The sequence below is a fragment of the Oreochromis niloticus genome, linkage group LG2, assembly GCF_001858045.2.
Source record: "Oreochromis niloticus isolate F11D_XX linkage group LG2, O_niloticus_UMD_NMBU, whole genome shotgun sequence".
Taxonomy (NCBI): Eukaryota; Metazoa; Chordata; class Actinopteri; order Cichliformes; family Cichlidae; genus Oreochromis; species Oreochromis niloticus.
This window is the reverse complement of record NC_031966.2, coordinates 10340260-10367487: the sequence shown is the minus strand read 5'-3', so window position 1 is coordinate 10367487 and position 27228 is coordinate 10340260. Positions and strand designations below refer to the sequence as shown.

The window sequence follows — 27228 nt, the reverse complement described above, 5'->3', positions numbered from 1 at the left end:
TTGATCATGGAGTCAAAGCTTAAGTCACACAGGCCTTCTTGTCCACTGTTGGTCAAACGAACCCCTGTCATGCTAACTTTAAGGTGGGCAAAGAAAAAAATGTTGTCCCAGCACCACCGATGAAATATAATGATGGTTCCAGTGTCATTAATGGTTTAGTGATGTTAAGATTTCTTATGCATGTTGAAAGTTTGCTGTAGTCCTGAATAAACGTGTAGCTCCTCATGTTGATTGCAGTGTAATGTTTGTAGTGTGACACAATGCATACTTTAAAAGTCTTGGCTCACCGTGTGTAAACTGCGTTTGCAATATGTGTGTATCATATGGTTCACATATGATAAAGCGTCTGAGTCACTGTGTTTAATGTGAGCCACATGCAAACTGATGAATGAAGAGATCTGATCATCAGAGTCAAGCTGTACCAGTGGGGGGATAATCAGTATAGCTTCATTTTGTTGAAAAGAACATTTGTTGCTTCCTCTGCACGCCAGCTGCTGGTTGTCCTGCAACGTTTCATTGGCAAAACAACAAAAGAGAACATTTGCAGGTGCTTGTGCTCTTGTTAGTGGTGTTGATTACAAGGTTTGAACAATGGACAATTACTGAAAAATGTGACCAGACAGACTCGAGGCACATGTGATGTGCATGTGTGACACCAAAAGCGGGACAGGAGCACATTGTATTTTAATTCGGTCATATATCACAATGAACAATAGTGGAAACAAAACAATGCGTGTGTGGCTTCACGGGTGTGTTTTTCCAAGGGTGTTTGGTTTTTCAAAACAATGACTGGAAGGTAAGCTAACCACAAACACATAAAACATTGCATCTCCTGGCTTGCAGAAGGTGAGAAAAGAAAGCAAAGACATCCAGGCTTCTGTCCTCATGGAGGTTTTTGGTATCCGTTGATAGGGCTCCCTGCCTGAGGGCAGAAAAATAAAATGTAAGTGAAGATGACCAAAGACAATAAACATAAGAGTGCACAAGAAGGGAATTGAGAGTGACAAAAAAACCTCAAAGAAAGTAAGTACAGGTCAAAGGATGGCTGGAAATGAATGCTAAAAGTGAGATTGAAGGATATTTCTATTTTAACCAGCTGTATTTTCCTGTTAATGTGGCTGTCGTAACTCTGTGCTGTGTATTCTCCACAGATTGTAAAAAGCAAATCTACTTGCAAGCAGCATATATTATAGCAAAAAGTGCAAGCTCTCTGCAGCTTTCCAAAACACACGATTTTACATATAACAGGTTAGTCTACTTTGTAATTTAAGTCAAAACTCAAAATGGCACTCAGTAGTTGTTCCTATGGTGTCTCCTCCCTGATCTGGACAGGGCATCACTGAGCTCCTGATAGTCTGAGGTGCAATCTGGTGCGTCAGATGGACAAGCATAATGTCCCAGAGGCATTCTATTAGATTTAGGTCAGATGTGCGTGGGGGTCAGTGGTATCAATTCCTTCATCCTCCAGGATCTGCTTGTAAAGTTTTGCCTCATGAGCTCGGGCTTTGTCACACATCGGGAGGAAGCCCAGGGCCCACTGCACCAGTGTATGGTCTGATAGTGGGGCCAAGGATTTCACCCTGATATTTAATGACAGTCAGGATGCCGTTGCTGAGCCTGCAGAGGTCTGTGCGTCCCTCCGTGCTCCCTCCCTGAACAGTGTTACAGGCAGCATAATGTTCCCCACAGCTTCTCCAGATCCTTTCATATCTGTCACATCTTCAAGGTGAAGCTGCCCTCATTGAGAAAAGCACAGGGCACTAGTGGTGGACCTGGTATTCTGTGGCGAATGCCAATCAGACCATATGGTATCAGCCAGTGAGCACAGGGCTGAATGTTTGGTCAGAGACCTTCACACCAGTGGCCCACTGAGAGTCATTTTTTAGGGCTCTGGCAGTGCTCATCCTGTTCCTCCTTGCACAAAGAAGCAGATACCGGTCCTGCAGATTGGTTAAGGATCTTGTACGGCCCTGTTCAGTACTCCCAGAGTAACAGCCTGTCTCCTGAAATCTATTCCATGCTCTCTCTTGAGACTGTGCTGGGAGACACAGCAAACCTTGCAATGGCATGTACTGACGTATTGATACTGAGCAATCGGAAAAAATGGTCAGTGACCTCCACCTGTAAAACCATTCCTGTTTTCGGGTTGTCTCATCGTTCCTCATCTAGTGGACCTGTTGTAAATTTAATTAACACAAAGGAACCAGAATTTAATTAAGAATCCTCTCTGTTATTCAACTGAACAGATCAATATCCCAGAATTTTAACTGAGTTGATGCTATACTTTGATATAAAAGGGTTTCTTATTTTTTCAAAGGCAGAGTATCTTCTCCTATATTTCCAAATCTACCCAGAGAACCAGAGTTAGACTTATTGGCCTTTCAATGAGTTACTTAATCTAAACACTAGAAGAAGATTCATATTGATATTTAGCCAAGAATTTGAGACTTTTTTATTCACCTGTACTTCAGCGACACCATTCTGTCTGAAATAGCACATCTCTCTATCTCTGCAGATGTCAGCCCAATGAACAGTAAGCGTCCTCCTTTTCTCTCTCTCTGTCATCTAACAATACTTATGTCTACACAATGTGAATCTCCCATTTGTATAAATCATGTCAGAGCTGGTAATGTGTTTTTTCATGGCTGTTTCCTCTATGACTCCGGTGCTCCCTGCTCCTCCAGCTAAATTTCTTCCCTCTCTCAGCTCAGCAGGGACTGCAAAAAAAAAAAAACACTCTGCATCATCTGCACTCAATCAGAATAATTATCCCAAGAAATGCACTGCAGAGCCTGTGAGAGGTGAGGGGAATGAAGCACAGAGGCTATTGGCAATCACCTCCCTCCAGTCATTATTAGTCATCTCTTTGCTGCTTTGGAAAAGGACTCGAATGGCTTGGGAGGAAGCCATGTGCAGCCAACAGACAGACAGACAGACAGTGAAAAGGTCTGATGCGAATGCAGAGCCCAAAAAATATCAGCCACCTCTGAAGGCTCTGGCAGCCTGGCAGCTCATCTGGGGGACTGGCAGCCATCCGCACACGATTATTAGCCTTATGTTCTGTCTGTCAGGCTTCCTCTTATCCCCATTTTTTAAAACACTGAACTTGTCATTCTGAAGATGTGAGGGCTTTGAAAAATCCCCAAAGTGGCCAGGCAGACACCTTCCACTATAAAAATCCTGCAGGAGGATGAAGTGTTTGAGGTCCTGTCAGGATTTGTGAGCGCTTCCTGAAGGACTTCTTTGTGAGACATCGTGGGGTTCCTGTTTGATTGCAAAATGGCTTTGAAACTTCAAGTTCCTCAAAGCCCTCTAACGTTTTAAAGCATGCTGCAGACAGAAAAATAAAACACTGATTAGGCTCTGGTACCCATGAAGTATCAGTTATATGAATGTTCTGGCTGTTCTGCAAGTCCACAGGGGACTGGCAGCCATCCTCGCATGACTATCACTGTTTTGAATGTCTGTTTTGCTCTTGAGTTGTGCATTCTTCTTTTATCCAAAGATTTTAAAACATTAGACTGGTCACTCTTAAAGAATCCTTTCAAACAATCCCAAGGCTGCTACTATCTGCACACTGCTCTTCAAATGAATACACTCAGGAGAAATATGGTTAGTTAGCATAAAGACTGGAAAAACTAAACTGGAAAAACATAACGTTCTGGTTTTATGGGGATTAAGCGGAGGACTTTTCTTGGCTTGGAGCAGTGACTCACTGGAGAATCTGCTGAGTGATGGAAAACGTCCCAGTAATGACATATTTGTTATTTTCACACTGTTTATTTTATAGATTAAACAAACAATATAAAACACAATAATTAGTAAGCTTAAAAGCCAGTGGTAGATTTATGCTACCTTTGCACAAAACTAGTCTGTTTCCTTGTATTTCGGTTCTGAATACTAAGATAACTAGTTGCTCGCTCCAGATTCATATTTAGTAGAAAGAGGTGGCAATTCTTTCAACTAGCCTTTGAAAATAAACCCATTAAGCTTATCTCTCAGAATTTTACATTTTAACAAACACAACACGTCAGACATATGAATCCTCCTCTTTCAATTCAGCTTTTCAGTGATTTGCATCAAAGACATTTCAGAAAATTCAGCAAATGTGACGCCCCTATCAATGCCATCACAGCAACAACAACAGAAAACTGAGTGTACCAAGTTCTGAGTGTAGCATACTATGGATGTGTATAAATAAAATAATAAAAGCCACGATTATACAAAGAATTAAAAACTACTAACAAAATCTAAACTGATACTTTGATTTAATCCAATATGCAATCAACATGTCACAAACTAAGCTGCAACTTTCAGTGCATAAAAATTAGGTAGTGGGAAAGAAGAACTCCCCTTTAACAACTTGTTGGAGGGTGAGGAGGAAAGAGAAGAAAGAATAGGAGAACATAAAGACACCAGCTAACTCAAACTTGTAGCCTGTTATGAGGTACAGACTGTTCAGTAACTTTACACTTAAGTGTTGATGAGAACATTCTAATGTTTTATTATTCTGTTACTTAGCCGTTATCTCTGTGTATCTATGGGAACAACTGTGCTAACCAAGCTTGGTACTGCTAGCTGTTAATTGCTTGGAGTAAAAACAGCACACCAATCTCCTCAAGACCAGGAAAACTCTCGTTGTTTGGTGATTGCATTGAATTTTTTCACCTTTTGTGACCAGTTTTCAAGCAGTTGTGACAAATAACCGATCGCCCAGAGGTTGAACATGCATCATCCTCAGACTCTAAGTGACTATTGTCGATAGCGATATTGTCAATCGCAGTCTGTCTCAGACTGACTACAATCACTCTAAAACAGACTGGTGAAGGTTTGAGTGAGTTTGTGTCAGTGAATGCAACTTGTTTGCAATATTCGACCAAACTGGTTTTAGTTGTATTGTGGTTATATTCTTGTATAAATACAAGGGTACCAAGCACCTGTGCCGTGTTGCTCTGTGTCAACTATGTCACTATTTGTGGAGGAATTTCTGTTTCAAATCTATGAGGTTTTGTTGGACTCTGGTGTGTTAAGACAGTGATAAAACACCAGTGAGACAGTCGGTTTGACGATAACAACTGATTGCGAGTGGTTGCACACCTGGTTCCCATCTTAAGAGCAACCATTTCAATGGCAACAAGATCACTAGTTCATTGCACACAGTTGTAATAACATCTTTTCTTGCTACAGACTCCGACCACTGTTCTTCCTAATGTTACTGTGGCATTTAGAACGCCATCCTGTGGTCTGAATATATTTTGGGGGGAGTTTTGTGTCACATGGCTCACTGGCTTGAAGCTTTGTAAGAAGTTACTGTAGACACTAATAAAAGGAGCGTCTGACCCAGCAGGTAAAAACTTTGGATTTCTGTGCAGTAACCATATTTATGAGAATGCAATGCTTTGATGCAACTGACTTCCTCTGCAGTTAGTCTGGACTCCACCTTGGAGACTGGATAAGTTCAGACATCCAGAAAGAGCTTGGAGTAAAGCTGCTGTCCCTTCACGTTACAAGGAGACAGCATAGATGGTTCAACAACATCATTTAAACAAAAACAACATGGCAGTGACCAAAAACGTTAAAGTTGATGCTTCAAAATGGAAAAATCCAGAAATCAGTGGGTGAGGTCACTGTGCCTACACCATCTTTTAGATACAGCCTATAATCATAACTAATTTATTTATATCTGTTTTCATCTGTTTCATTGGTTATGCTACCTCAACTTTTTCAGATGTGTTTCACTATTGGATTCTCCAAAGACCTAAAAAGTCAACGACTGTCATCAGTTATTATTGGAAGCAGTCCTCCAGGGTGACTTTCTAAAACTTTAAATGGTTCCACTTTATGTGCTGAGTGGATATTTTTAAATCCAGTTTTTACCCAGACTGTTATTTTTTCAATGTTCTGTTTTTTGGCTTATTTAGTCCTCCTATATGCATGCAGTCTGCTGTACAGATTCGTGTGTCCATGTTTAAAAACACTGATGATACTTCAGTGCACATGAATGTTCAGAGTCTTTTGGAAAACTCTCTGGCACTGCAATGAGCCCACAGCGGACTGGCAGCTGTGACCAGATGAATATGGTTTGGATTTCTAATATTTCAACACGAGTCTGCTCTTGTTTTTGATCCAAATATTTCGAAACACTGAAAAGATGGCTGTAGAGATAGAGGTGACATTCGAGGGGGAAAAAAAGGGGGAAAATACAGACTGATTCGTGAATTCTAAGGCCAAAGGAAACAGACGATGTTTCAGGTGTCCCAAAGAAAGCACAGCACGAGCCGATTGTTCAAACAGCCTACTTTTATGTTTAGCAGCCAACAAGAACTCCATCTATATGATTAAATTGGGCCTTTTTTCTGCAGTTCCATGCAGAAGTGTTTAAGCAGAGATTGTTGACCTAGGAGGCAGTACATCTGACTGCCCCCACAAGGGTCCTAATACAAGGATTCAAGGAAGGAGATGGTGGTTTGGGTTGAAATACGCTGAGTTACAGTGTATTATCAGATCAGAAAGGTCAGCTTCCTTGGTGTTCTGAGCGATGAATTTGGATATATGTAAAAGTGGCAATACAAGCACACATTTACATGCACATATTATCCCAACTGTCACAGTTTCTTCATGAAGAGGACACTAGAACTGTATGTATGTAATCTTGGTTATTTGGGGAACGCACTGCGGTTACTCACTGATTACTTGAAGACTACTCAACCATAAAAAGTAAAAAAAGAAAAAATCAATTATTAGACTGCGGTTCTGTGAGTCTCCTGGATATTTGACAATTCCTTCAGGGACTGGCAGTCACATCCAGATGAATGCTAGCTCTCTTTTTTCATGTCTTCTATTTCAGTCCTGAGATCACCACCAGATTTCTTAAAATAAAGGTTCATCTGAGGGCTGCAGTGACACGCGAAGAGAGCCAACAAGCATTTGAATTCTCTTTCACGAAACTTCGAGCTGCCACGAAACTTCAGTTTGTCATAACATTATTACAGAAGATAATCACCGCCGTGCTTCACACATGAGAAGTAACAGAGCTTTACGCAACCCACACAGGTACCTTAAAGTGTGCCCTTTAGACGATCCACAGCAGAAATGTTAGACACATTTATCCAAAGCACACTTGTAATTTCTGGAAGAACTGACAGCACGGCAGCTCCTCTGGGGATTGGCAGCCATACTCGAATGAATATTGGCACTGTAATGAAGGTCTAATGTTTCACCTCCAAGGTTTCCACGTGTCATCAAAGATTTCACGAGACCGAACAGGCGTGGAGACATTTTGAGTAACCTTTAAAGCTGCCGTGAGAAGATTTCTTCTTCGGGAACTGCAGCAAATGTCGATAAGAAAACCATTCAGGAAGAAAAACTTAAAATGATACCTGGTCGAGGAGCTCTTCATACAGCACGTTTGACTTCTCCACCTGAGACTCCAGGTTGGTCACTGCATCTGCCTCCCATGATGTTATACTGCTTTAAGAGACGAGAAGTTTAAATGTGTTATAAGGTGAGTAAAAGTTGAAAAAGACACTCAGACAATAATGAACTAGTTCCTCATTAAATCTGTTCATCTATCACTACCTGTCACAGCTCTCGGCGTCCTGAAGGGGGCAGACAAGCCTCCGTGTTGGACTGCCGTCGTGTGAACGCTTTAGTTTCTCAGCTTTCTTTTCCAACCTGCTGACCTGTCGCAGCAGAGCTTCTCTCTCCTCCATGAGGCAGTCTTTGAACCTGTAGAATATGATAACTCAGCAACTCTTCAAGCACAGTGTACATAATCTCATGAATTTCTAAATATTTGCTAATCAATCTATAAAGGAAGCAGCAGCAGCATGAAGCCTGGCTGAAGGAGGGGGTTATAAATTGTAGGGTTGATTTCCAGACCTTCCTATCCACATGTAAAAATGTCCTAAAGCAAGATGTTGAACCCCCGTGTGCTTTCTGAATTTTAGCTGCTTTGGATACGAGTTTGCCAGTGATTCTAATGCAATGTGCTTAAGCAGGGCCCAGAATATGAATTATGTGCAGCACCTGCACTGATTGCATTAGAAATTTCTAGAGTGGGGCTTGTAATCTATCAATTTGAAGTGAAAGATGGAAAAAAAATACAAATTTACGCTCTCAGTCAAAATTCCTCTGATGTAAACACCAGACTAACAAAGAATAATACAATTCGGTTTCTTACCCTGCCCCTGACAGACTGTCATACGATCCAACTTATCCTCAACATGAAATCTGTATTAATCTTTTGGAGAGTTTAATGTGAGGAATTCTGGGGCCTAAGGCTGGGACACTAACAGGAAACATTTGGGTCACAGAGGGGAGATGTTTGAAAGCACTTAACTTTCTTCAAGAATCATCAATCAAAAATTTTTTTATAAAGTTGATCTAGTGACTCACGAAAACAGGTTTTAAGCGATTCCTTAAGGCTGCAATGTTTCTTGTTTCAGTTATAAAGGCAAAACATGGGAGATGCTTTAAAAATATCATCCAGTGTGTTAGAAGGGCTTTCGGGGATTCTAGCAGAGCTTTCTGACTGATGAACAAACATTGCTGGTTAGTTAACTTTTCAAGAAACTAATGGTTACTTCTGTGACCTAAATGCATGACGATGAGTGGTATCCTACCCACATACAGCTGTCAGACCTCTATCTCAACTTAATTGGTCTTTCTTTAATTACAAGAGACATATAAAAGTCTTTAAAAAAAAGGGGTTTTGTGACATTTTTGGAAGCAACACCATTCTTTCCAGATCTCTTGTCTGTAACATTTTAGCACCTTTAAGCATATTGTTTCAGTTTTACAACCTGTAGCAGCTTATGTGCTGTGGTGCACCCTCACTGCTGTTTCCAGCTGGTGCAGACAGCTGTTTTCAGCTCTGACAAACCAACCTGCAGCACAAAGATGCAGTCAGAGGCTTGTTGGGAATTGAATTTTGAAGTTTTTTCCCCAGAGAAGATGGTGAAGACGGAGTTAAAGTAAATAAGATGGGTAGAAAGCAGACTACAAAGTAAATTAAGTCCCTCTGTGTCTGCTTAAGTGAGTACGTGTAGCTCATACTAACACAGTGCTACCAGTAACATCATAACAAGGCCAAAACACACCATGGGAATTTTAGGTAGCTTTGTAGTTCTGCCACAAAAAAACAGACAGATCAAAGATGTTAATGCTTAAAAAGTAGTGTCAAAACTTTTTAAATTCATCCAAATCTCTCAACAACAGCTATGATGTTACATGTCTTTGTATTGTGTTGCAGTGATATCAAGAAATCAGGATGAGCTGTGCTCTCTTGTAATACCACTTTGATCCACATGATGGTGCACTGAGTGTCTAATCTGATTTAAGTCCAAAAACACCCATTACAGCAATATACATGCAACATTTTACAGAATTATTGTTACTATCACACTTTTGTTGTGTTTTAGGTGGACAACTACAGTAGAACTTTCTGGTAAAACACTGCCATCTTGTGGTGAAATGTTTAATGACATTTGCAGAGGGTAATTGCAAAAAGTACCTTTAATCACTGTTTAGAATAAATCAAGTATTTCTATACAAATAAAAAATAATTGTGTCTGAGTAAATGACAGTCAGTTAAACAACTGGAATAGTTTGCTTGTTTATTTTAATCACATTTGACATGCATTAACTCTGGTAGATGCTTTGTATATTATAAGAAATCAGAACGTTACTCACTTCCAGTCAGATAAAAATGCAAGTAGATAAGTCTCCTTTCCAATAATCATTTACAAATGTATTTTCTATGCAGAACCACATTATTTATATCAAGAAGGGGTTTTCAGGGTTTCGTTTACATCAACTTTGAGCATGTGTGCAGACAAAAAAGACTTTAAAAATCTGATCCTGTTATGTTTTTTGGTACACACAGCTGAGATATATTTAAAAACAAACAAAAAAGAACCCCGCTCACCTCTTCACACAAGACATCCAGTAACGCTGTTGCTGACAGAGCCACTCGAACTGCTCTGCCGTCTCCTGAAGTTTCCTCAGGCTTCCCTCATTTTCCTGCTGCAGTTCTCTCACCTCAAAAAAAATAAAAATAAATAAATATATTTCTCCCAAAACCAGGATGTGACCAAGACAACAAAATTAGAAAATTATGATGGGGGCGTGTAAATATAAATCAGGAAAAGAAGACATGTCATGTGGAAAGATGAGCGGGTCCAGTGGAGTCTGACTTAATCTTCTGCTCCCAGGCCTTTCACAATAATTTACAGGCCTTATCCCCTGCAAATAATTGTTCTCATTAAGTTTCTCACTGACTCTGCAGTCTGTTGTTCTCTTCTCTTGGCCTTGTGAAGATGTCTCAAAGGAAAGATAATTGTAGACCTGGATTGTTTGCTGTTTGATGGACTGGATGAAGCAGACGCCAATGCGGGAGTGAGTCTTTGAAGCCGAGTGTAAATAAATGAGGAATGTTCCGCTAATGCCCGGACCCAACACACACCAACACACCGACACACACCAATGCAGACCTAATGCCAGCAACATCTGAATTAGTGCTCTCACTTGGGTGGTTGTAGTTTTTAAAATTTGGACAGAGTACATAAATTTGAACCCTGAGGTTTTCGGAATCCAGCGGCAGATCATTATTCACAGCTGGCACGCTGCCACACTGACCTGAACTAACCTGAGACCGCACAAACAGTGTTAATCCATTACTTCTGATTGGAGGAGCCGGCTGTAGAGAAATAATCCCCGTTCACTGCAAATCCATTAAAGCTCTGTCACTCATCAACAGTTTTATTTGTGTTTGAACCCAAAAAAGGCCAAAGCAGTGTTTAAGTAAGTGTCTGATCCTGACATCTGCTGGACAAAACTGGCACTGCAATCACCAAACTGATGATTTTATTGAACCTCCTCATTAGCCAAAGTCTTGCATTGCACACTTTTTTTCTTTTCCAGCAGCATTTGTCTTGACGAAGTGATGTGTCCTCCGGTGTTTCTGCTGAGATTTCTCCCATCATGTACAGCTAATAGGTTGTTTTAGAGGGTGGTTTTTTAAGGGGTCCAAGAATACAGGATTTTGATGTTATATGTGATGGTCCTGAGCCCTATACTCCTTGTTTTGCCTGCATGCTGCACCTTTCAGGTACAAATGCTTGACTGCCCTTACCTCAATAAGGAAATTACTTTACTTTACTTTCTGAATTTTCCTAATTGAATGAAGTGACCCGTGAGTATCTGCGTAGCAGCCATAATAAGAGCTGGTCAGATTCTTTACAAACTAAGGAATGTTGCTCTGATGCTTCCTTTATTACCTGCTTGACCAGAAGAAACACTGGCTCATCCTTTATGAAAGGAAATGCAATAAGGTCATCTTATAAGTCAAAGTGACACACTATCCGGCGATCGTTAAAAACAAATAATCAACATAACTGACAAAACCCATGAGCATCTCAACGTTCTTTTTTTATTGTCTTACAGTTTTTTGTTTAAGCCAAAAATGTTTGACTTTGTTAAATAAATGTTAACTTAATTAAAATTCTTGCCGCGTGGGTCCACCGTCTTTATAACATCAGGATAAGCTTATTCAGAATTTGAACCTGTGGCTTTGCGCATACCAAACAAGATCACACTCAACAATGTCCAAGCACATGGACACTTTCACACAGGAAACTTCTTGCCTCCTTTATTATTTGATTTAAATTCAATTAATTTAATAAAGCACTGTGTACTTTTTGTTATGATGCAATGGACAGTTTGCTTTTACCGACAGCAGTATTTACTTTAGTGCTTCAGAGGCCTGATATGAGTTTGTTTCTTCAGCAGTGTTTATCTTACAGTTCTCAGATCACAGCAGAGAATCATTTTAAAATACTTTTGCTTTTTCCATAAATCATAATCATCAGTAAGGACGCGTATCAGATCTCCAGACGCAGTGCAAACCCTGCAGCTCTCTCCGTTTGGCTCATCCTGGACTACTCATCAAAAACTGAACATAGTGAAGCTGCTCAAATGTGGAACAAATTACCAAAGGAGCTCAGGCTGGAGAGACAGTGCCGACTACTTTTAAAGTAGTTTTACATTCAAACTATAGACCTGCACATTTACCACCGATTTCAATAAAACGTACTGTATTCAGATTTTTTACAGCGGACTCCCCTCCTGACGCAAACCCCAAAGGGATTTGGCAAATGTGTAAACTGCTACACAATAAAGAGAACTAAAAGTAGGGTAGGTTTTGCAAGGTATGAGTAGCTTGTTGTGTGTTACTAACATCATGAGTGTGCAGCGTCCCCTCACTGCCCCCTCACCTGTGATATCTACTTTCAAAGAATGAAGATGACTTTTTATGGTTTTGAACCATAAAAAGTTGATGGTTCAAAACAGGACCTCACAACACGGTGGCTGTGTCCATCCTTTGTGTACAGTCTCTGCATGACTTTTCAGAGACACTTTTTACGTCTTTGCGCCGCAAATATTACACCTTCAGCCTTTTGTTTCGAATTTATATGCAGTAAACTCTGAGCTTTGACCCACGTCAATCCTAAACTCTTCCTTCTCACCTCCTTCTGATAAGTTCTGCGCAGATCCGTCAGCTCTTCTGTCAGCGTCCTGTTAGTTTCTTCTAGCTTTTCCAGCTCCACTGTCTTACTGTTGATGACAAATAGAAAAATATCTTATTTACCTGTGTCAGCTCATTAAACTCTGCTTGTAGCCAGTTTAACTTTATTTGATCTTTAATCAATGTAAAGTGTACTGTAAGATAAACACTCATACTTAAAATTTACAGTACTAAAGTAACTAAAATACTCACTCTTATCATAGTGTGTTTAGATGTATTTTATTTTTTTCACAGTCCATTTATTCATTTCTTTGTAGCCATCAGATAAGGAAATGTGTTGGTCTTGATAAAAGTTTTAGGGTAAATATTTTGCTCTCTGCGAACGCCCAAATTTCTTTCATCTGTATTTCTGGAGTCATGACGTGATAACAAACTCTGACACTAAGCCGACACTCTGCAGGGATTTAACGTCAGCAGACTGAAGCGCGCCGCTGCTCGGAGGACTTTTCAGCTGATTTAAAGTCTCGGGTCCGGGCTCGATGTTTTCATTCAGCCTTGAAACAACAGTCTGAGACAATTTTCTTCTCTGTGCCGGGCAGCCCGTGACAGCTTTGCTTGGCTTCAGTTTCCACAAGATGGTAATCAAAAGTCAACCGTTTTAATGTTTTTTCTTTTTCTGTCTGCAGCCTTATCTGGGTTAATGTTCATTGTGTATGTTTAATGTCGATAAGGTTTTAATCAAGTCATTAACAATTCAGCAATACAGAGGACAGGCGGCTGTTTTAAGGTAGTTTCTCCAGAGCTATGCAATTTTAAAAAATGGAAACTGCACACAGAAAGGTCCCAGCCGGGGTTTAAATCTCTTCTTGCTGTGAGGTGACAGTGCTAACCACTGTACCACTGTGCCACCCACAGTATTTAGTGGATTAGTCCATTTTTTTGTTTAGAATACGAAGTAAGAACACAGCATTATAATGACAGCTTTAAAGCCCGGAGTAGTCGTGAGGTCCTGAGCCTCTGACATCTGAAGTCAAATGTTAGAATGTTAAAAATGGCAAAAATGACTCCAGACAACCACAAAAGGAAAATAAAGTTAAAAAGTAATCCATGATTTCTACTAAAAATAACAACAAAGAGTTTTAAAACAGTTATAAAGAGCAACAAAATGACCACAAAGAGACACAAAACTTATAAATTGTTTCAGAACTAGCTGATGTCAGTTACAGAGAGATGCAAAACATCCACAGGAGATGCAAAATGGCCACAAAGAGATTTAAAAGTTAATACATAACATAGATACCTTAAATTATAAAAACGGCATAAAAAAATGTAACAGTGTGAAAAAGATGCAAAGCTACTGTCTTCATCAAACATCAGGAGGTGTTTTTACTGTCTCAGAACCCATCTGTTGTCTAAATTTTGGAGCAGTTTTGGAGCGTGTCAGAATATTAACTTAAAGTTTAAAAATCATCTCTTAAAAAAATGTATTCCTATATTACATGAACTCATTGTGTGTTTTGCGGCTTATCTCTGCAAGTTTTTCTAAGTAAACGTAAACCAAATTGTACTGTGTAAAGTAAAGAAAGAAAACATGATTCAGTGTTTTGTTATACCGGAGAGACTGAAGACTTACCTGCGCAGCTCTGCGTGGAGGCTCTCAGTGAGTGCAGCTCTGTGCCGGGCCTCAGCATACAGCTCTGTCTGGAGATTTTCTGCCACCTCAGTTCTATGTTGGGCCTCAGCCTGCAGCTCCTCCACCAGGCCCTCCAGCTTCACCTCAGAGCTCTGCAGGCAAAGCAGCTCTGCGCCGACCTGCCGCAGTAGCTCTGCATCCCGGGAGCTCGCCTCCACTAGCAGGACCACGCGCTGCCGAAGCAGGTTCACCAGGTCCTGCGGGGAAGACACGGACATACTGAGAATACTGCAGATGTGCTCACATGAACACTTCAGCACTTCCTACCCTTTTCAAATCTCACTGGAGACATGCTATTCTCCAATACAGTCTGCATAAGTGATATCAGACACACCTTTAGGTCAAAGAGTTTGGGACAAGCCCAAACCTGATACTGTCTTTGAGGGGAAAGTAAGGGAGTCAAGCTCTCCAAAACTCTAACAAATACCACTGACGTCTCTAAGAGGGCTGATAATTTGTTACTGTGCAGCCTTAAAGTAAGACACGGGATAAATGCTGAGCTGTGCCCTGCTGAAAAATTACTTGTGTCTCTAAAAGCATGAAAAATATTCCTTCTGACCACTTTAATAAGCTGCTGAAACAACTTTAAACTAATTTTAGAAGTTCCAGGGAGATTAATATGACAAGAAAGCTGTTTTGATGCTCATTAGATTTCTTTAGTTCAGTGAAATCTCTCTTTGGTTCAAAACTCTTACTTCTTGCAGCTCATACTTATGCAGTTTGTAAGTAACCAATGCCAAAACATCTGCATTTTCCACATGCAAACACATTTACACATTTCCAGTGTAACTAACAGACAGCAAAGATAAGCTGATTTGTTGATGTCAGAGGTACAGATATGGTGGATAAATGGAAAGTTTCATATTCATTTCATAGACTGTATTTATCCACTACATCTTAAGAATATTGAAACTAGAAGCAATATATTTAAAAGAGAGAGATTTCTGTACAGAAACCAACCAATAGGAAAATCCAACAAATACTTATATAATTTATTTCCACTTCCACTGTAAAATGAGTAGCGTATGAATGAACAAGAACTACTGAGAAGTGGCAGTGATTACAGATTCGACTGAAAGCGGATACCTCAGAGCTTTGTGCAAGTAAGATGTGAAGGTAAAAGACACTGAAACTGCAACTTTAAGTTGTATTTATTAGTAAATTATTAGCAACTTACTCTATTTGATCTATTTTGAATATATAAATTGAACATTTATAGCAGGCAGCCTTGTTCTGTCTACATGTAACAGATAAATCATAATCGGTCCACCTGCTGCTGCTGGATCCTGCTGATGAGTTGGGTCTGGTTCATCCTGAGTTCCATATTGAGCTGGTCTTGCTCGAGGAGTCGGGCGGTCACAGCTTCCAGATCATTCTGCAGCCTTCTCTCCCTCTCTCGGGACACCAGAAACTCTCTGTCCAACACCGCTGCCGCCACGAAACCAAGAAGAGTTAGTTCAACTGTGCACAATAGATGTAACTGTGTGGCTGACTTTACTTAAACACTAAATATTAAAAAGTCAATTTTGTACTGCAGACACTTCACGCTTATCACTCCAAAGTTATTAATCGCTGATATCGCTCATATTTTAAAAATAAAATATGGACAGTGTATCAGAACTTCTCTATAGGTTGTATAATAGTTGCCAGTGTGTCTAATATAATACTTAATGCACTTAATGTAATAACTAAATTTTGCTTAAAAACGGATGCATCAGTTTTATCAAGCTGAAAATGTACTGCATAGACTACTTCTGATCCCTAAAAAGTACTGATTCAGTCAGTACTTAATTAGCTCAGTTATTTAAAAGTTCTATATTTAAACCATTATTGATGTAGCTGCTCAGTAATTTGTTTTTGCTGCAACAAGTTATTTTTTATTCAAGATTAACATTTTCTTAAAGAATAAATAAATATAAATAACTGAAATTTAAAAACAAAGTTAAGATGTGAAATTTAACCACTGATTGTTTTAGTTTTGCTTGTACTTGTTTTTGTGTGTGATATGTTTAAGAAGCAGTAAAAAGTTATAACGTAGCACATTTTTTAGAGTATAATACTTACGTTCGGATTTTTTCTACCAAAACAATAAACACATAACTAGAAATGCTCTCAAGTACTAACATCAGTACTAATGTAGGATTTAGCCTGTTACAATATTTTTTAATTTTATAACATGGAATAAAATTAAAATGAAACATGGAATTTAATTGAATTAAAAAAGTAGATAACACCACTGTCACCACTCGCTACCCTTAAGGTAAATGTGCATTGTAACTCAGTATGGGCTTTAAGTAGATCAACACTGACCCAGATTGCAATAAAAACAGACAATACAAACTGTAGTTATATTACATGTTAAAGAAAACTGTACATACCAGAACTTTCTATAAATAAACTTATTTTTTGCACTTTGCACTAGTCAGATACTCTGTAAATGTGACTGCATTGACTTGGAAACTGTTGCACAATGACTATAAAGTTGATTCTGTTAAAGTGTAATCTGATGCAGGAAACATGCACCTTGTTTTCTGTTTATTAAGAACAGCGGGCTAAAACTAATGCAGCGACTCTGCAATAAAGCCTGTTTTCACTAAAGATCAGTGTTTTAGTTCATCACATTTTACTTGACAGCGTAAAGATGAACGCATTTCTTTTCATGCAAAACATGTGTGGTTCTTCTAACAACACTGTGACCTTCGATTGAATTTGATGTTTATTTGGCAAGCGTGTTTTTCCATTCAGGAAATTTGACTCTGGGTGAAGTGGATTCCAATTCACTCACACACAATGCAACAGCACATAAAGAGATATTTACATATAAATAGATGAAACAGCAGGTCAGACTGTTCCTATAAATTTTACAGAGATGGTGTCCATGGAATGCCGAATGTATTAATATGCACTCAGCGTATGCTCTTTATCATAGCGTAAAATAAAATTAATACATTTTATAAATTAAGCTAAATTAAGTTTAGAACTTAAGCTAAACTGAAGCTAATCAATTTATATTTTGAAACATGTTTGCTATGTTTCATGTAGTTTTTCTTTCTTTTTTTCAAGACTTACTGGCATTTTTCAAATTATTATTACTTTATTTTTCAGATTTAAAGTCTAACTATGGACATTTGTGACGGGCATTTTTTTATTACCTTTAGTATTTTTACAAACAAAACAATCTTTAAAAACTCATGAATCCATAAGTAAGTAGCAGCACTTCCATTTTCAACAGTCACATAATTATACTAAGCAACATTTTCTGTGCAGGACTTTGACTTGTAGCAAAGCATGATAATTAAACTGTTGTTAGCTGTATAGAGATTGCGTGGTGCTGATCTGATCTACTAGTTGACCATAATCCGAACGCCTCAGTGAAGTCAACATTATAGCCTTCCTGAAGGGAGAAGAGGTTTTTTGCTTAGTAGTAAACTAGCAGTTTTCATGTAGATAAGAGATTGACAGTCAACTGAACCCGTCTTGACCTTTGTGACTTACCTTTGTCATGAGCTAAGCGGGTGCACTTGGCCGTCAGATACTGGATCTGACTGAAGTCCTCGTCCCGGTGTGCTCGGAAAAACCGCCTCATGATCATCTGTGTCTCATCTGCTCCCTGAAAGACCTAAAACCGCCTTCCCATGATCCTCAGGGCAGGGCGGGTGTGTCCCACATGGTCTGAGAGGACATAGCGTGCACATTTCCCGCAATATTTAACCTTACCTGAAGGTCTTAAAGAGGACTCCTACCTGGTGCACACCTACAAGGGGCAGGTTTCAGCATTAAAACAAGCTGCTGTTGTCACAACATGGAAGCGAGGTGTGCCGCTGCCGTGTCTCTCTGTGGATTTTCTTGCCATCTGGCCTGTTACTTGAATAAAGAGTGAAAACTAAAGTTTGCATCATGCACAAAGTAAAAGGCTGATCTTATGCTATATGCAAATTGTGTTGTGAAGTTCTCCCCTGAAGCAGTGGCTGAGCTGAAGGAGTCGGGCATGTTGTATCTAGCAGGCAGGAGTCTTTATGGCATCAGCCTCAGGTTAGTGCTTTATTATATATGACTGCATAAGAGGTTTAATAAAAGAAAATCCCATGAATGTGCATTAAATCTAGAGCTTTATCAAATGTACTGTGTTAAAGTGTTTATGTGTTGGTTTAGGTTTGATACATTGTCATGGAGATGAGCTCACTATGTTTTCAGTATTTTGTTGCTAGCAAGTAAAAAATCCAGAGGACTGTGCATCCGTGGTGAAGGTGAGCGTGTTTAGGTCACTGACTGTTATTTACTTTACAAACAACATGGAAAAGCCTTCTCTGTAAGTGAGACACAGCTTTTCCATTTATTTGAGGTCACCTAAAGGAAGTCTTGAACTTTGTAGGACAAATTTACCTTCAGCGGTGTGAGGCCGCAGCTCATTGGTGCTCATATGTCTATAAAGGAGACGCTTTGTCTTTATTTTCCTAAATCGTTTCTTTTGCTTTATATAACAGAGCTGGACGCAGCGAGAGGGGACTGTGGTTTGCTCTCGAGCCTGTGGTCCAGTTTTTCTGCCACCAGAGGGAGACACACTGCCTCTAAGAACCACTTCCCTGTGTGTACAATCGAAGACATTGTTTGGATTAGGTTTACATTCATGGATTTTTAAAATGAAGACAGCCAGAGAGCTTGTTACAAACCCAGCAAAGGAACAATAAAATAATAAATAATAAAATGTTGAAATAATTAAAAAAAATAATAAAAATGAGTTGATATTTTAATTAATTAACTGGTACTATTATTTATTTAGTTTGCTTTTTCTGGTGACAATCTGCACATTTTCCACCATAATGGAGCACCATGTCACAAAGCAAATGTAGCAGATAGCTACGAGGCTCGGAGATTCCCATTCTGGATCTACAATCAGGCCTAAAAAGGCAGGAGAAGAACCCACAAACTGATCAATGTGGAGCACTGATAATCCCGGATGGATCGCCATCAATTAGGATTTGATTATCTGAATAAAAACTGAAAGTGAAACAAAAAAGTTCTGCCACTATCAAAATTTGTGTTCATAACTGCAGAGCTAGAAAATTAACTGGGAGATAGATATTTTTTGATAAGTTTTTAAAGCAAGCAGGAGATATTTACCAAACTTCTGAGAAGTGACACCTTTCTTCTTTTTATTATTTTACACAGGAGTGAACTGGATATTTGGGGGATTTTGTGCAGCTGATTAGACAAAAATAAGATACTGGAAGACATCGGAGTCCGTGTTTCTGTGTCTTTAAAAATAACTATGAAAATGTTAAGCATCTCAGAATACTATTTTTTGCAACCTACAGAGGGTTTATAAGAAGATTTCACTGGTTTTTCTTCTCACACTCATGAGCGTCTCTTAACAACATCACTAACTGACTCAGTTATTCCCTCTGAAGACAAATCAGCATCTCTCTACCTGCTGCAGCTGTGCTAAGGTAAGTGAAATGCATCTGTAGTCATTCAAATGAAGAAGACTTTCAAAAATGGCGTTTATTAAAAAAAAGAAACCACCATGCTGACTTCCTCATCTTCAACATAACAGTTGAGATAGAAAATGGCGTTGAACCTTGACACAAAGCATCCAGTGAAATAAATAAATACAACATCCTTCAAAGATCTGTGAGAGAAACCTAAGAATAATCCCACATCTTCATGCCAGACTGACAGTTCAGAATTAACGGCAGACTACAAAACAGAAAATCTGAGAACATTTGACACGTTTAGCTAAAAACCCAGTGTCATACAGATGCGCACGTCCCAGAAACGCCATCTGGAGTTACCCTGCTTGTCTGAACCACAGACAGGCTCACAGACTGCCACCAGAGGATTCATTCATGGGATTACATCATGATACACACAAATCATGTCAGTAGTACATTTTAAAGCATGTTTTTAACATAAAACAAAAATCTGCCGTCAATGTGGTGCTTTTAAAACAATCGATATCTTTCGTAGGGCTGAACAAAGGCCGGAAATATGAGCTCTGTGATCACAAGTTCAAATTAACCCTGCACAAAGGTCAGTCAGCCCATATTTTTCAGCCAGAGGTTCACTCAAATGGTTCCTAATGATTTTCTTGGATGGTCTTTGACTAATGCAGGAAATACTGTAAGAGTCATACTCGAATTCTGTTAATGAGCCAATTACACAAAATCAGTTTACAGTAAAAGTCTGATGTGACAAAGCTCAAATACAGATCTGATTAATTTACCATTAAAGACTGGAACAAGGGGGTACACAGCTATAATACAGCTCTGCTAAAATACCTAAAGTTTACTTTTTAAATTGTAAGTAAAGGGAAATTAAACTAAAATATAAAATTACCAATATTTCTTAACAAAGAGTGGTTAGAGCTCAAAAACTAACTCTGAAATCACAAATAGGTTTAAACTTTAGTTTGTGTACAGATTAAAACAAATTCAGTAAATTCTGATAAATGCTGAAGCTTGGACTTGTTGACAGGCTTGGTTTTCTTTCAGAGCCCAGATGTCCTCCTGTTAAAGTCCTCATGACAAGCAATCAATCACGTCTAGCTTCATATGCAACACATGTGAGTGAGTTCACCAAAATGCTAAACTATTCCTGTAGGACTGTTTCTGTTTTATTTGCTGGATGTGTGCTTCTAAAACCCTAAAAATACGATTTAAATATGGAAATGAAACTGATTGAGGGCCAAAACGTGTGAAGATGTCCACTGGAAATTTGCATGGAAACAAAACATTTGATTCTTGTAATGGCTGGAGAAACTCAGAGATTTTCAAACAGTGCCATCTACAAAAAAACCCAACAAAAAACAAAAAGAAAAAACCCAAACAAAGCAACAAAACACACCTGAAGCTCCATTAGTCACTGCAGTTCTTTACAGGGTAGCATTATCTTCACTCCTCGTTTAGTCACCACTAATGCAGTTTAAATGTAACAGCAGTCTGAGGCGCTGCACCTGACTGACTGCAGGCCCTGATTATCAAGAAGCTGCAGCAGATTACATAAACCAGCATGCAGACTTTGTTTACACAACCCAATACTTTCAAACTTTATTCATACGGCGTGTTTTTTGTTCTTTTTTTTTTTTGCTGGTGTGAGGAAATACAGTATGTGCCAGAGCTGGAATGCAGAGCAAAGTCACTGGATTCTTTCACTTTTAGGGAGTCGCATTCAAAAGCTTAAAGGCTGTTAAATGACTGACTGGGCCTCGGTTATAAGTAGCCCGGCTCTTAGGGTAGCTTGGCCGAGTTTCCAACAAGGCTGCTGTCCTTGAGCTAATCCAATGCTAGCTGGCGGCTGCTACGGGCTTTGCATGCTTTCTTGACCTAACTGAAAAACGCTAACTCACACTAACTGGAACACGAGCCGACTGGATGCAGAAAAACTTGGTGAATAAGCAGCCCACCATGTTGGTACCTGGGAAATCACTAAGTCAGTTTAATTTGATCTCTGGTGTGATAGAGAGAGAGTTTAAAATGAATCCTTGCACACTGCTCCTGAACACCACCTCCTCACTTTGTGTCATGAGAAAGATTTATATCACATTTACACATAATAGAGTTCGCATGTTAGGTACTGTTGGTGGCAATAACAGCCCGCTACTTTCACAAGAACACTCAAGCTTAGTGTTGTTCACATTTTACTGACTGAAAGCTGAGAAAAGCCTGCATTATATCAGCTGAACTGTTGACACTTAAATCCAGTAAGACCTGTATGAAACAGAGACGTGTCTGATGAAATTTTGGCTCATATTGTGCAGATTTTTCCTCAATTTCCAGCTGACTTACATTAATTTCACAAAGAAGAAGCTCCTTCCAGTGTTTTTAAGTGTCTCTGTTAATTGCAAAAAGAAGGCCAGACATCACTGACCATATCCTTTTGGTCCGTGCCATTAATTTTGAATTCTTTTTAACACATCTTCAAAGATACTACGCTGTAAAAGCTGTTCACCAGCTTGTAATCCTTTAAATAAAAGTGGATACATACAAAAAGATGGAAAACAAAGACTCACAGCACAGAAGTCAGAAAGAGTAAAACTTAAAAATGGGAAAAAATCCAACTGAAAGTCAGCATTTTCCATCCCACTTGTGTCAGTTCAGCATGATGCGAGTGGTCAAAACAAAACAAAAACAAAACACAAAAAAAAGTATTGCACTGGTTTGATGTGAGTCTATGGATGGGCGGTCATCATATAAATAACAACAAGAACGGTAATACCATAACAGTAATAATAATAATAATTGTAACGCTAATAAAAACAGTTCAGACTAAGGTCCCCCTCCAGCTGCCGTTTTACCACTGCTGCCAACTGAAGTCATCGTTGGATCCAAAGACCAGGAAGAAGCCCAGGATCGTCCCAAAGATGACTACGTTACCTGTTAGCACGAGTGCACATGCTCCCCAGGCAATCTGTACAGTGACAAAGGAAATTCAGGTGAATGCTGAATGCTACAGAGCTTATTTAGGTTACTGAGACATTTAATTTTGTTGATTTAAAGATCTGCTTTCTGTAGAATTCAGCTCTAAATCATTAACGTGCAAAGCGCTTTTTCAGAGTTGGACAAAAAGGAACTGACAGTTAAACTTGGACAATCATTCACACACCCTTGCTGCACTGCTTTCCACATTTTACGAAACAAGGCAGCGACTCGTTGACAAACGGTATTTAGCAGTTGCTAAATTGTCCGATCAGTTGGTACAGTAAACATTAACTAAAAAGTCATATTTAAAAAACAGATTCATTACACGAATGCTTCTCAACAACTGTATATGCTGTTGTGCACCCTGATCATTTAATAGCATATGTTATTGTTCTTTTAATTATTCCAACTGATTATGTTATTTAGGCCCCTTTTCTGGCTGCTTTTGTCCACTTTAAAACCAAAATAAACCAAAATTGGTGATATTCTTTTTTTCTTTCTTTGCAACAAGCTGTGTCATGAATGCTTTAGAGCAAACTGCATATAATATAGTCTACTAGCTTTTTTTTGGAGAAACTGTATAGAGACTGCTAAGGACCAGAAAGTCAAATCAGACTTCCTCAAACTAATGACTGAGCTCCAGCACTCTACCCAAGATGCCCTAAGAAATGATGTGCTTGCATGCATGTCACTCATAGAGAACTGCAGAACCTCTGCATTTATCTGCACAACTGATAATCATTTGAAACACTGGATGCTGTTTGCAGCACCTTTGCAGTCATTTATCACTTGCTGATGGTGAATATAATCTGTTTATAATTAGCCCTGCTGGCTGACCACACAATGAAACTGTCTCTTTCATTGGGTGTAAATACTGAAAGATACAGGAAGTCTGTGACCGCACAACACAATACATGCAGTTATCTGTCAGAGTTTAGCTCTTTATTGTTTTACACTTAGATTTTTGATTAACTGAGCTCTTCTGCTTTCGCCATTTTTCCAATCTTTTGTGCTCCTGTTGTATAGCTTTTTTTAGCCATCTTGTTTTGTGTTATTGTATTCATTTTATTGAGCAAGGCAGTTTTTTCATGTTTTGGCTGCTGTTGCTTTTAGCTTATCTTTAAAAATAAGCCCTTATGCAGTTGTGTGTAATTTATAATTTGAAAAACAGACAAAAGTCAGACCATTTAAAGTAAGCCCAATGCAGAGGGTTCAGACCCTTGGTTTGGGAACCACTGCTTTAAATAACCATGCAGTACACACTGAATTAACAGGTTTCAGTTACTTACTACTTCAGCTCTTGCGAAGACGATCGGCAGGCCGAAAGCTGAGATGACGATGCCCGTCGTGAGGAAGATGGCCAGCTCTTTGCAGGCATTACTGGCCGAGTCTGTGTCATCAACCACTCTCCGCGAGATGCAGTAAGGGATGGGAGAGAGGATGTAGAAAAAGAGCAGGAACAAAGGCCAGTATTTGCTGCAGAGAGGAGAAAAAGCGAGAGAAACAGGGGACATAAACACCCACATGCTATGATGACAAAGGGTGCAGTGAAGTGAATCGAAGGATAAAGAAGGAATCGCTGCAGAGCACTCCACACGCCAACTTAAGGGGTTTCTTTCATGAGACAGGAGCTACGTTTCTGTAACCTCTAGATTGGAATACAGATCAGATGCAGGCCTGCAAAAAAACATATCCATCTATATGGTTTTTAACACTAGCACGTAATTGACAAGAATCTCGAAGAGCCGGATTATTATACAGTTGCGAGAAAGCTCTGTACCTGGGGAGATATTTCACTGATGAAAAACGAACAAAAAAAAAAAAAAAAACTGTAAAAATAAAACTGTGTGCAAAACATAGTATTATAAATATCCAAGGAATTACGCATTTTCTTGTCATTTGTAGGCTGATAAATACGCATTATGCTGAAGTGAAGCTGTCATTTACTGTAAATACAATGGCTGAAATGGAAATTAGATGAAAAGAGCCAAATATGTTGCTGTTGCTCATCCCACATACAGCAAATGAGAAACTGTCTGCACTCATTAGAATAATAACCAAGAGGTGTGATGGCGTGCACACACACAAAGCTGATCAGGTTGTCTTGTAAGTACAGAGTATAGTTATCCTGCAAACTGCAAGAACTTATATTATCCTATCAGTCTTTAAAAAGTGCTATAATTCTAAAACAGGCTTTGTACTAAGGCTGTGCAATTACACATCACTTACAATTATAATACACATATTATTATAACAATATAACTGAGATAGATGCTTATTTAGTTTTTGCTCCAGGTTTAGTTCAGTTTACATATATTTAATTAATTATTTATCTTATTAAGGTGAATTATAATTAACGTTGACGGCAAAAAGTAAGCTTGTACTTTTAAATAAATCCACTGTTTTTCCAGAGTGTGAGTAATTCTAACAAATAAACGTTTCTCATTAATGGCCAAAATAACTGTGATTTCTGCCAAAACTGAACAGCCCTACTTTCATAAAAGCATCAGTAAATCAGCCTACTTACTGTTTTAAATCGCACCTTTAGAACAGTTAACACCATCAAGACTCCAGCTTCAAGAATAAGACTAAAACTGTCCTGCACACCATCGGGAAACATCTAAGCAGCACGTCAATTTAATGAAAATGATACACAGTTTACACATCTACCCATCACTAAATAATTGTGCAACGTGGTTTTTTTTTTCCAGTTTTCCTTCTTATCTTTAAACAGACTGCATGTGTAGAGCTTCTCCAGTCTAACAAACCACTAACTGCACTTACACTAAAAGGCACATGAACACATTAACACAGCACTTTTCCTATCACATACATTATGTGTTTAACTTCTTCACTCTTCTCCACTAGGATCATTTTCTCTCCGTTTGTTGCCAGTGTACATTTATAGACCTAAAAACCCAGGATTATTTAATCATCAAACACCTTCATATGACCACTACATCTGACTGGCAATGTTAGGATTAGTTAAGCCACAAAAGGAAAAGATATCCTGGGTATGTTGAACTTGCCTCTCTTTTTTTGTTATTCTTTTTTGGGGGGGTGACACGTGAAGATAATGTGAGTCACAATTAACCTAAAGTTATGATGGTTCAAAAAGGCATGAGAAAATAAGGTAAATTAAAAAGTACCACATTTCAGCCCACATTCATGTACTTCAAGAGCCTGTAACTCTGATAATTGCTTAATTTAATACAGTCCTGCTTTCCTCCACTAAAAGTGGTCAGGTTCTGTCAGACTTCCGTGGTTTTATATGGTGTCCTTATGCGTTCTAAGAACGCTAATCTGGTCATGAATGCAGCTATAGTTAAAGCTGTGAAGCTGTGATGGGATCATCAAAGGTGCCAGGAAGTACTAGGCTCACATGGTCTGTGATGGTTATACTCACTCATACACAGGGAGGGCACATCCAAGCATGAGGAACATGAGGCCGATGGCCCCTCCAAAGGAAAGGCTGATGAGAGCTGCAAGAGAAACAGAGGAGATCAGCGCTGATAGGGGGACCCCAGCGTTAGCACAGGGTATATCCACAGGAAATCACTAGTCTCATGGTGGTTGCAGGGCCCCTGGAGACTTGGGGCTACCATGTGATGAATCAGCTGATTTCACGTGTGTGACAGCTACGTTAGCAGCATAAACCCTGCTAACATGGATCCACGTTAAACCCAGACAGCCATAGAGTCCGTGCGGCCACTGGTTAAATTCAATTAAAATCCCAGCGGCTGCCTGGAATCAGTCAGCGCCTGTGGGAAGTTAAGGCGCAGCTAGCATTAGCATTACGGTTATTTCTGCGTTGTTTTAGTATTAAACAAGAATGGCGTTAACTGTGGCGCAATAATGACGCACTTTGCAATGCTACAGTGTTTTCATTACGAAACGCAGAAGTTGGTTTGGTTATTTTTGCCATGTTGCGGTTGCGGTTGCTTCTACCGAAACAGTGCAGGTTCATCACCGAGCTAATGCTACCGTCTGTCAGTACTGGCCCTGCGCTAACTCCTTCTATCATTACTTATCTGAGCGTTACAAATGCGCAAACATGCCTCGTGCACATTTTGTTGAAATTATATAAACAGAGGCTGAGTTCAGAAGCTTTCTGAAAGGAATGAAAATCTCATGCTGCTTACCTTTAATCCCGGCCATCTCTGCTGGACAAAAGCTCGCCACACAGCCCGGACGAATGACAACAGTCCCCCCTCTGTAGCCGAGTCCGACCGAAGCCAACCGAGTCCTCCCGAAGCTCCTACCCTGCCCACCGTGCTGCTTTCAGATGCTGACACAAATGTAGGAATTCTGATGATTATCACTACGGTCCTAAAAGCACCCAAGTTAAAAGCACTGACACCGCAGAACTGTCCATTTTAGAATTATATAAAGTCCTCCAAAAGTATTCATAAATATTCTTTCCTTAATGTGTAGGCTAATAAATGTAGTTTAATATAAAGTACTATGTTTGCACTTCAAATTAATGTGGAGTGGGAACAAAAAGTAGGGTTAGCCGTGAATGCGTCAGTTGCATGCGTCATTTTGAAATTAAAAACTAGATGCCCCCCAAATAGTAGGCTTTTATTAACATT

General features: G+C 39.3%; 2 protein-coding genes across 3 annotated transcripts; both read right to left on the bottom strand.

Moving 5' to 3' along the window:
• Nucleotides 1-667: 667 nt before the first annotated feature.
• On the bottom strand, nucleotides 668-17909 carry LOC102081693 (centrosomal protein of 63 kDa). 2 transcript variants are annotated; one of them, XM_013270278.3, is made up of 8 exons: nucleotides 17715-17909; nucleotides 15490-15647; nucleotides 14160-14416; nucleotides 12528-12615; nucleotides 9929-10041; nucleotides 7579-7728; nucleotides 7380-7470; nucleotides 668-922 (listed from the first exon to the last, which is right to left on the bottom strand). In XM_013270278.3, the coding sequence occupies exons 1-8, from the start codon at nucleotides 17809-17811 to the stop codon at nucleotides 884-886; spliced, it is 993 nt and encodes a 330-aa protein (XP_013125732.1). In that variant the 5' UTR covers nucleotides 17812-17909; the 3' UTR covers nucleotides 668-883. The 2 variants fall into 2 exon arrangements, with proteins under 2 accessions (XP_013125732.1, XP_025765750.1); XM_025909965.1 differs by having other exon boundaries at nucleotides 7380-7467.
• Nucleotides 17910-19703: 1794 nt separating this feature from the next.
• Nucleotides 19704-26924, bottom strand: LOC100697676 (leptin receptor overlapping transcript like 1). Its single transcript, XM_003443367.5, has 4 exons — nucleotides 26779-26924; nucleotides 26043-26118; nucleotides 23926-24112; nucleotides 19704-22625 (listed from the first exon to the last, which is right to left on the bottom strand). Exons 1-4 carry the CDS (start codon nucleotides 26792-26794, stop codon nucleotides 22509-22511), a joined length of 396 nt encoding a protein of 131 aa, XP_003443415.1. The 5' UTR covers nucleotides 26795-26924; the 3' UTR covers nucleotides 19704-22508.
• Between the last annotated feature and the right edge of the window lie 304 nt (nucleotides 26925-27228).

Bases quoted from the DNA above. Each gene is read 5' to 3' on its own strand.
- LOC102081693 (XM_013270278.3), bottom strand. From the start codon at position 17,811: ATGATCATGAGGCGGTTTTTCCGAGCACACCGGGACGAGGACTTCAGT. The intron at 14,417-15,489 runs GTGGACCGATTA...TCTTCCCCGCAG, and splicing joins GCAGGATCCAGCAGCAGCAG to GACCTGGTGAACCTGCTTCG. The intron at 923-7,379 runs GTATCATTTTAA...TTCTGCCCTCAG, and splicing joins ATGAAGAGCTCCTCGACCAG to GCAGGGAGCCCTATCAACGG.
- LOC100697676 (XM_003443367.5), bottom strand. The intron at 24,113-26,042 runs GTGAGTATAACC...TCCTCTCTGCAG, and splicing joins TGTGCCCTCCCTGTGTATGA to CAAATACTGGCCTTTGTTCC. The intron at 22,626-23,925 runs GTAAGTAACTGA...GTCACTGTACAG, and splicing joins TCTTCGCAAGAGCTGAAGTA to ATTGCCTGGGGAGCATGTGC.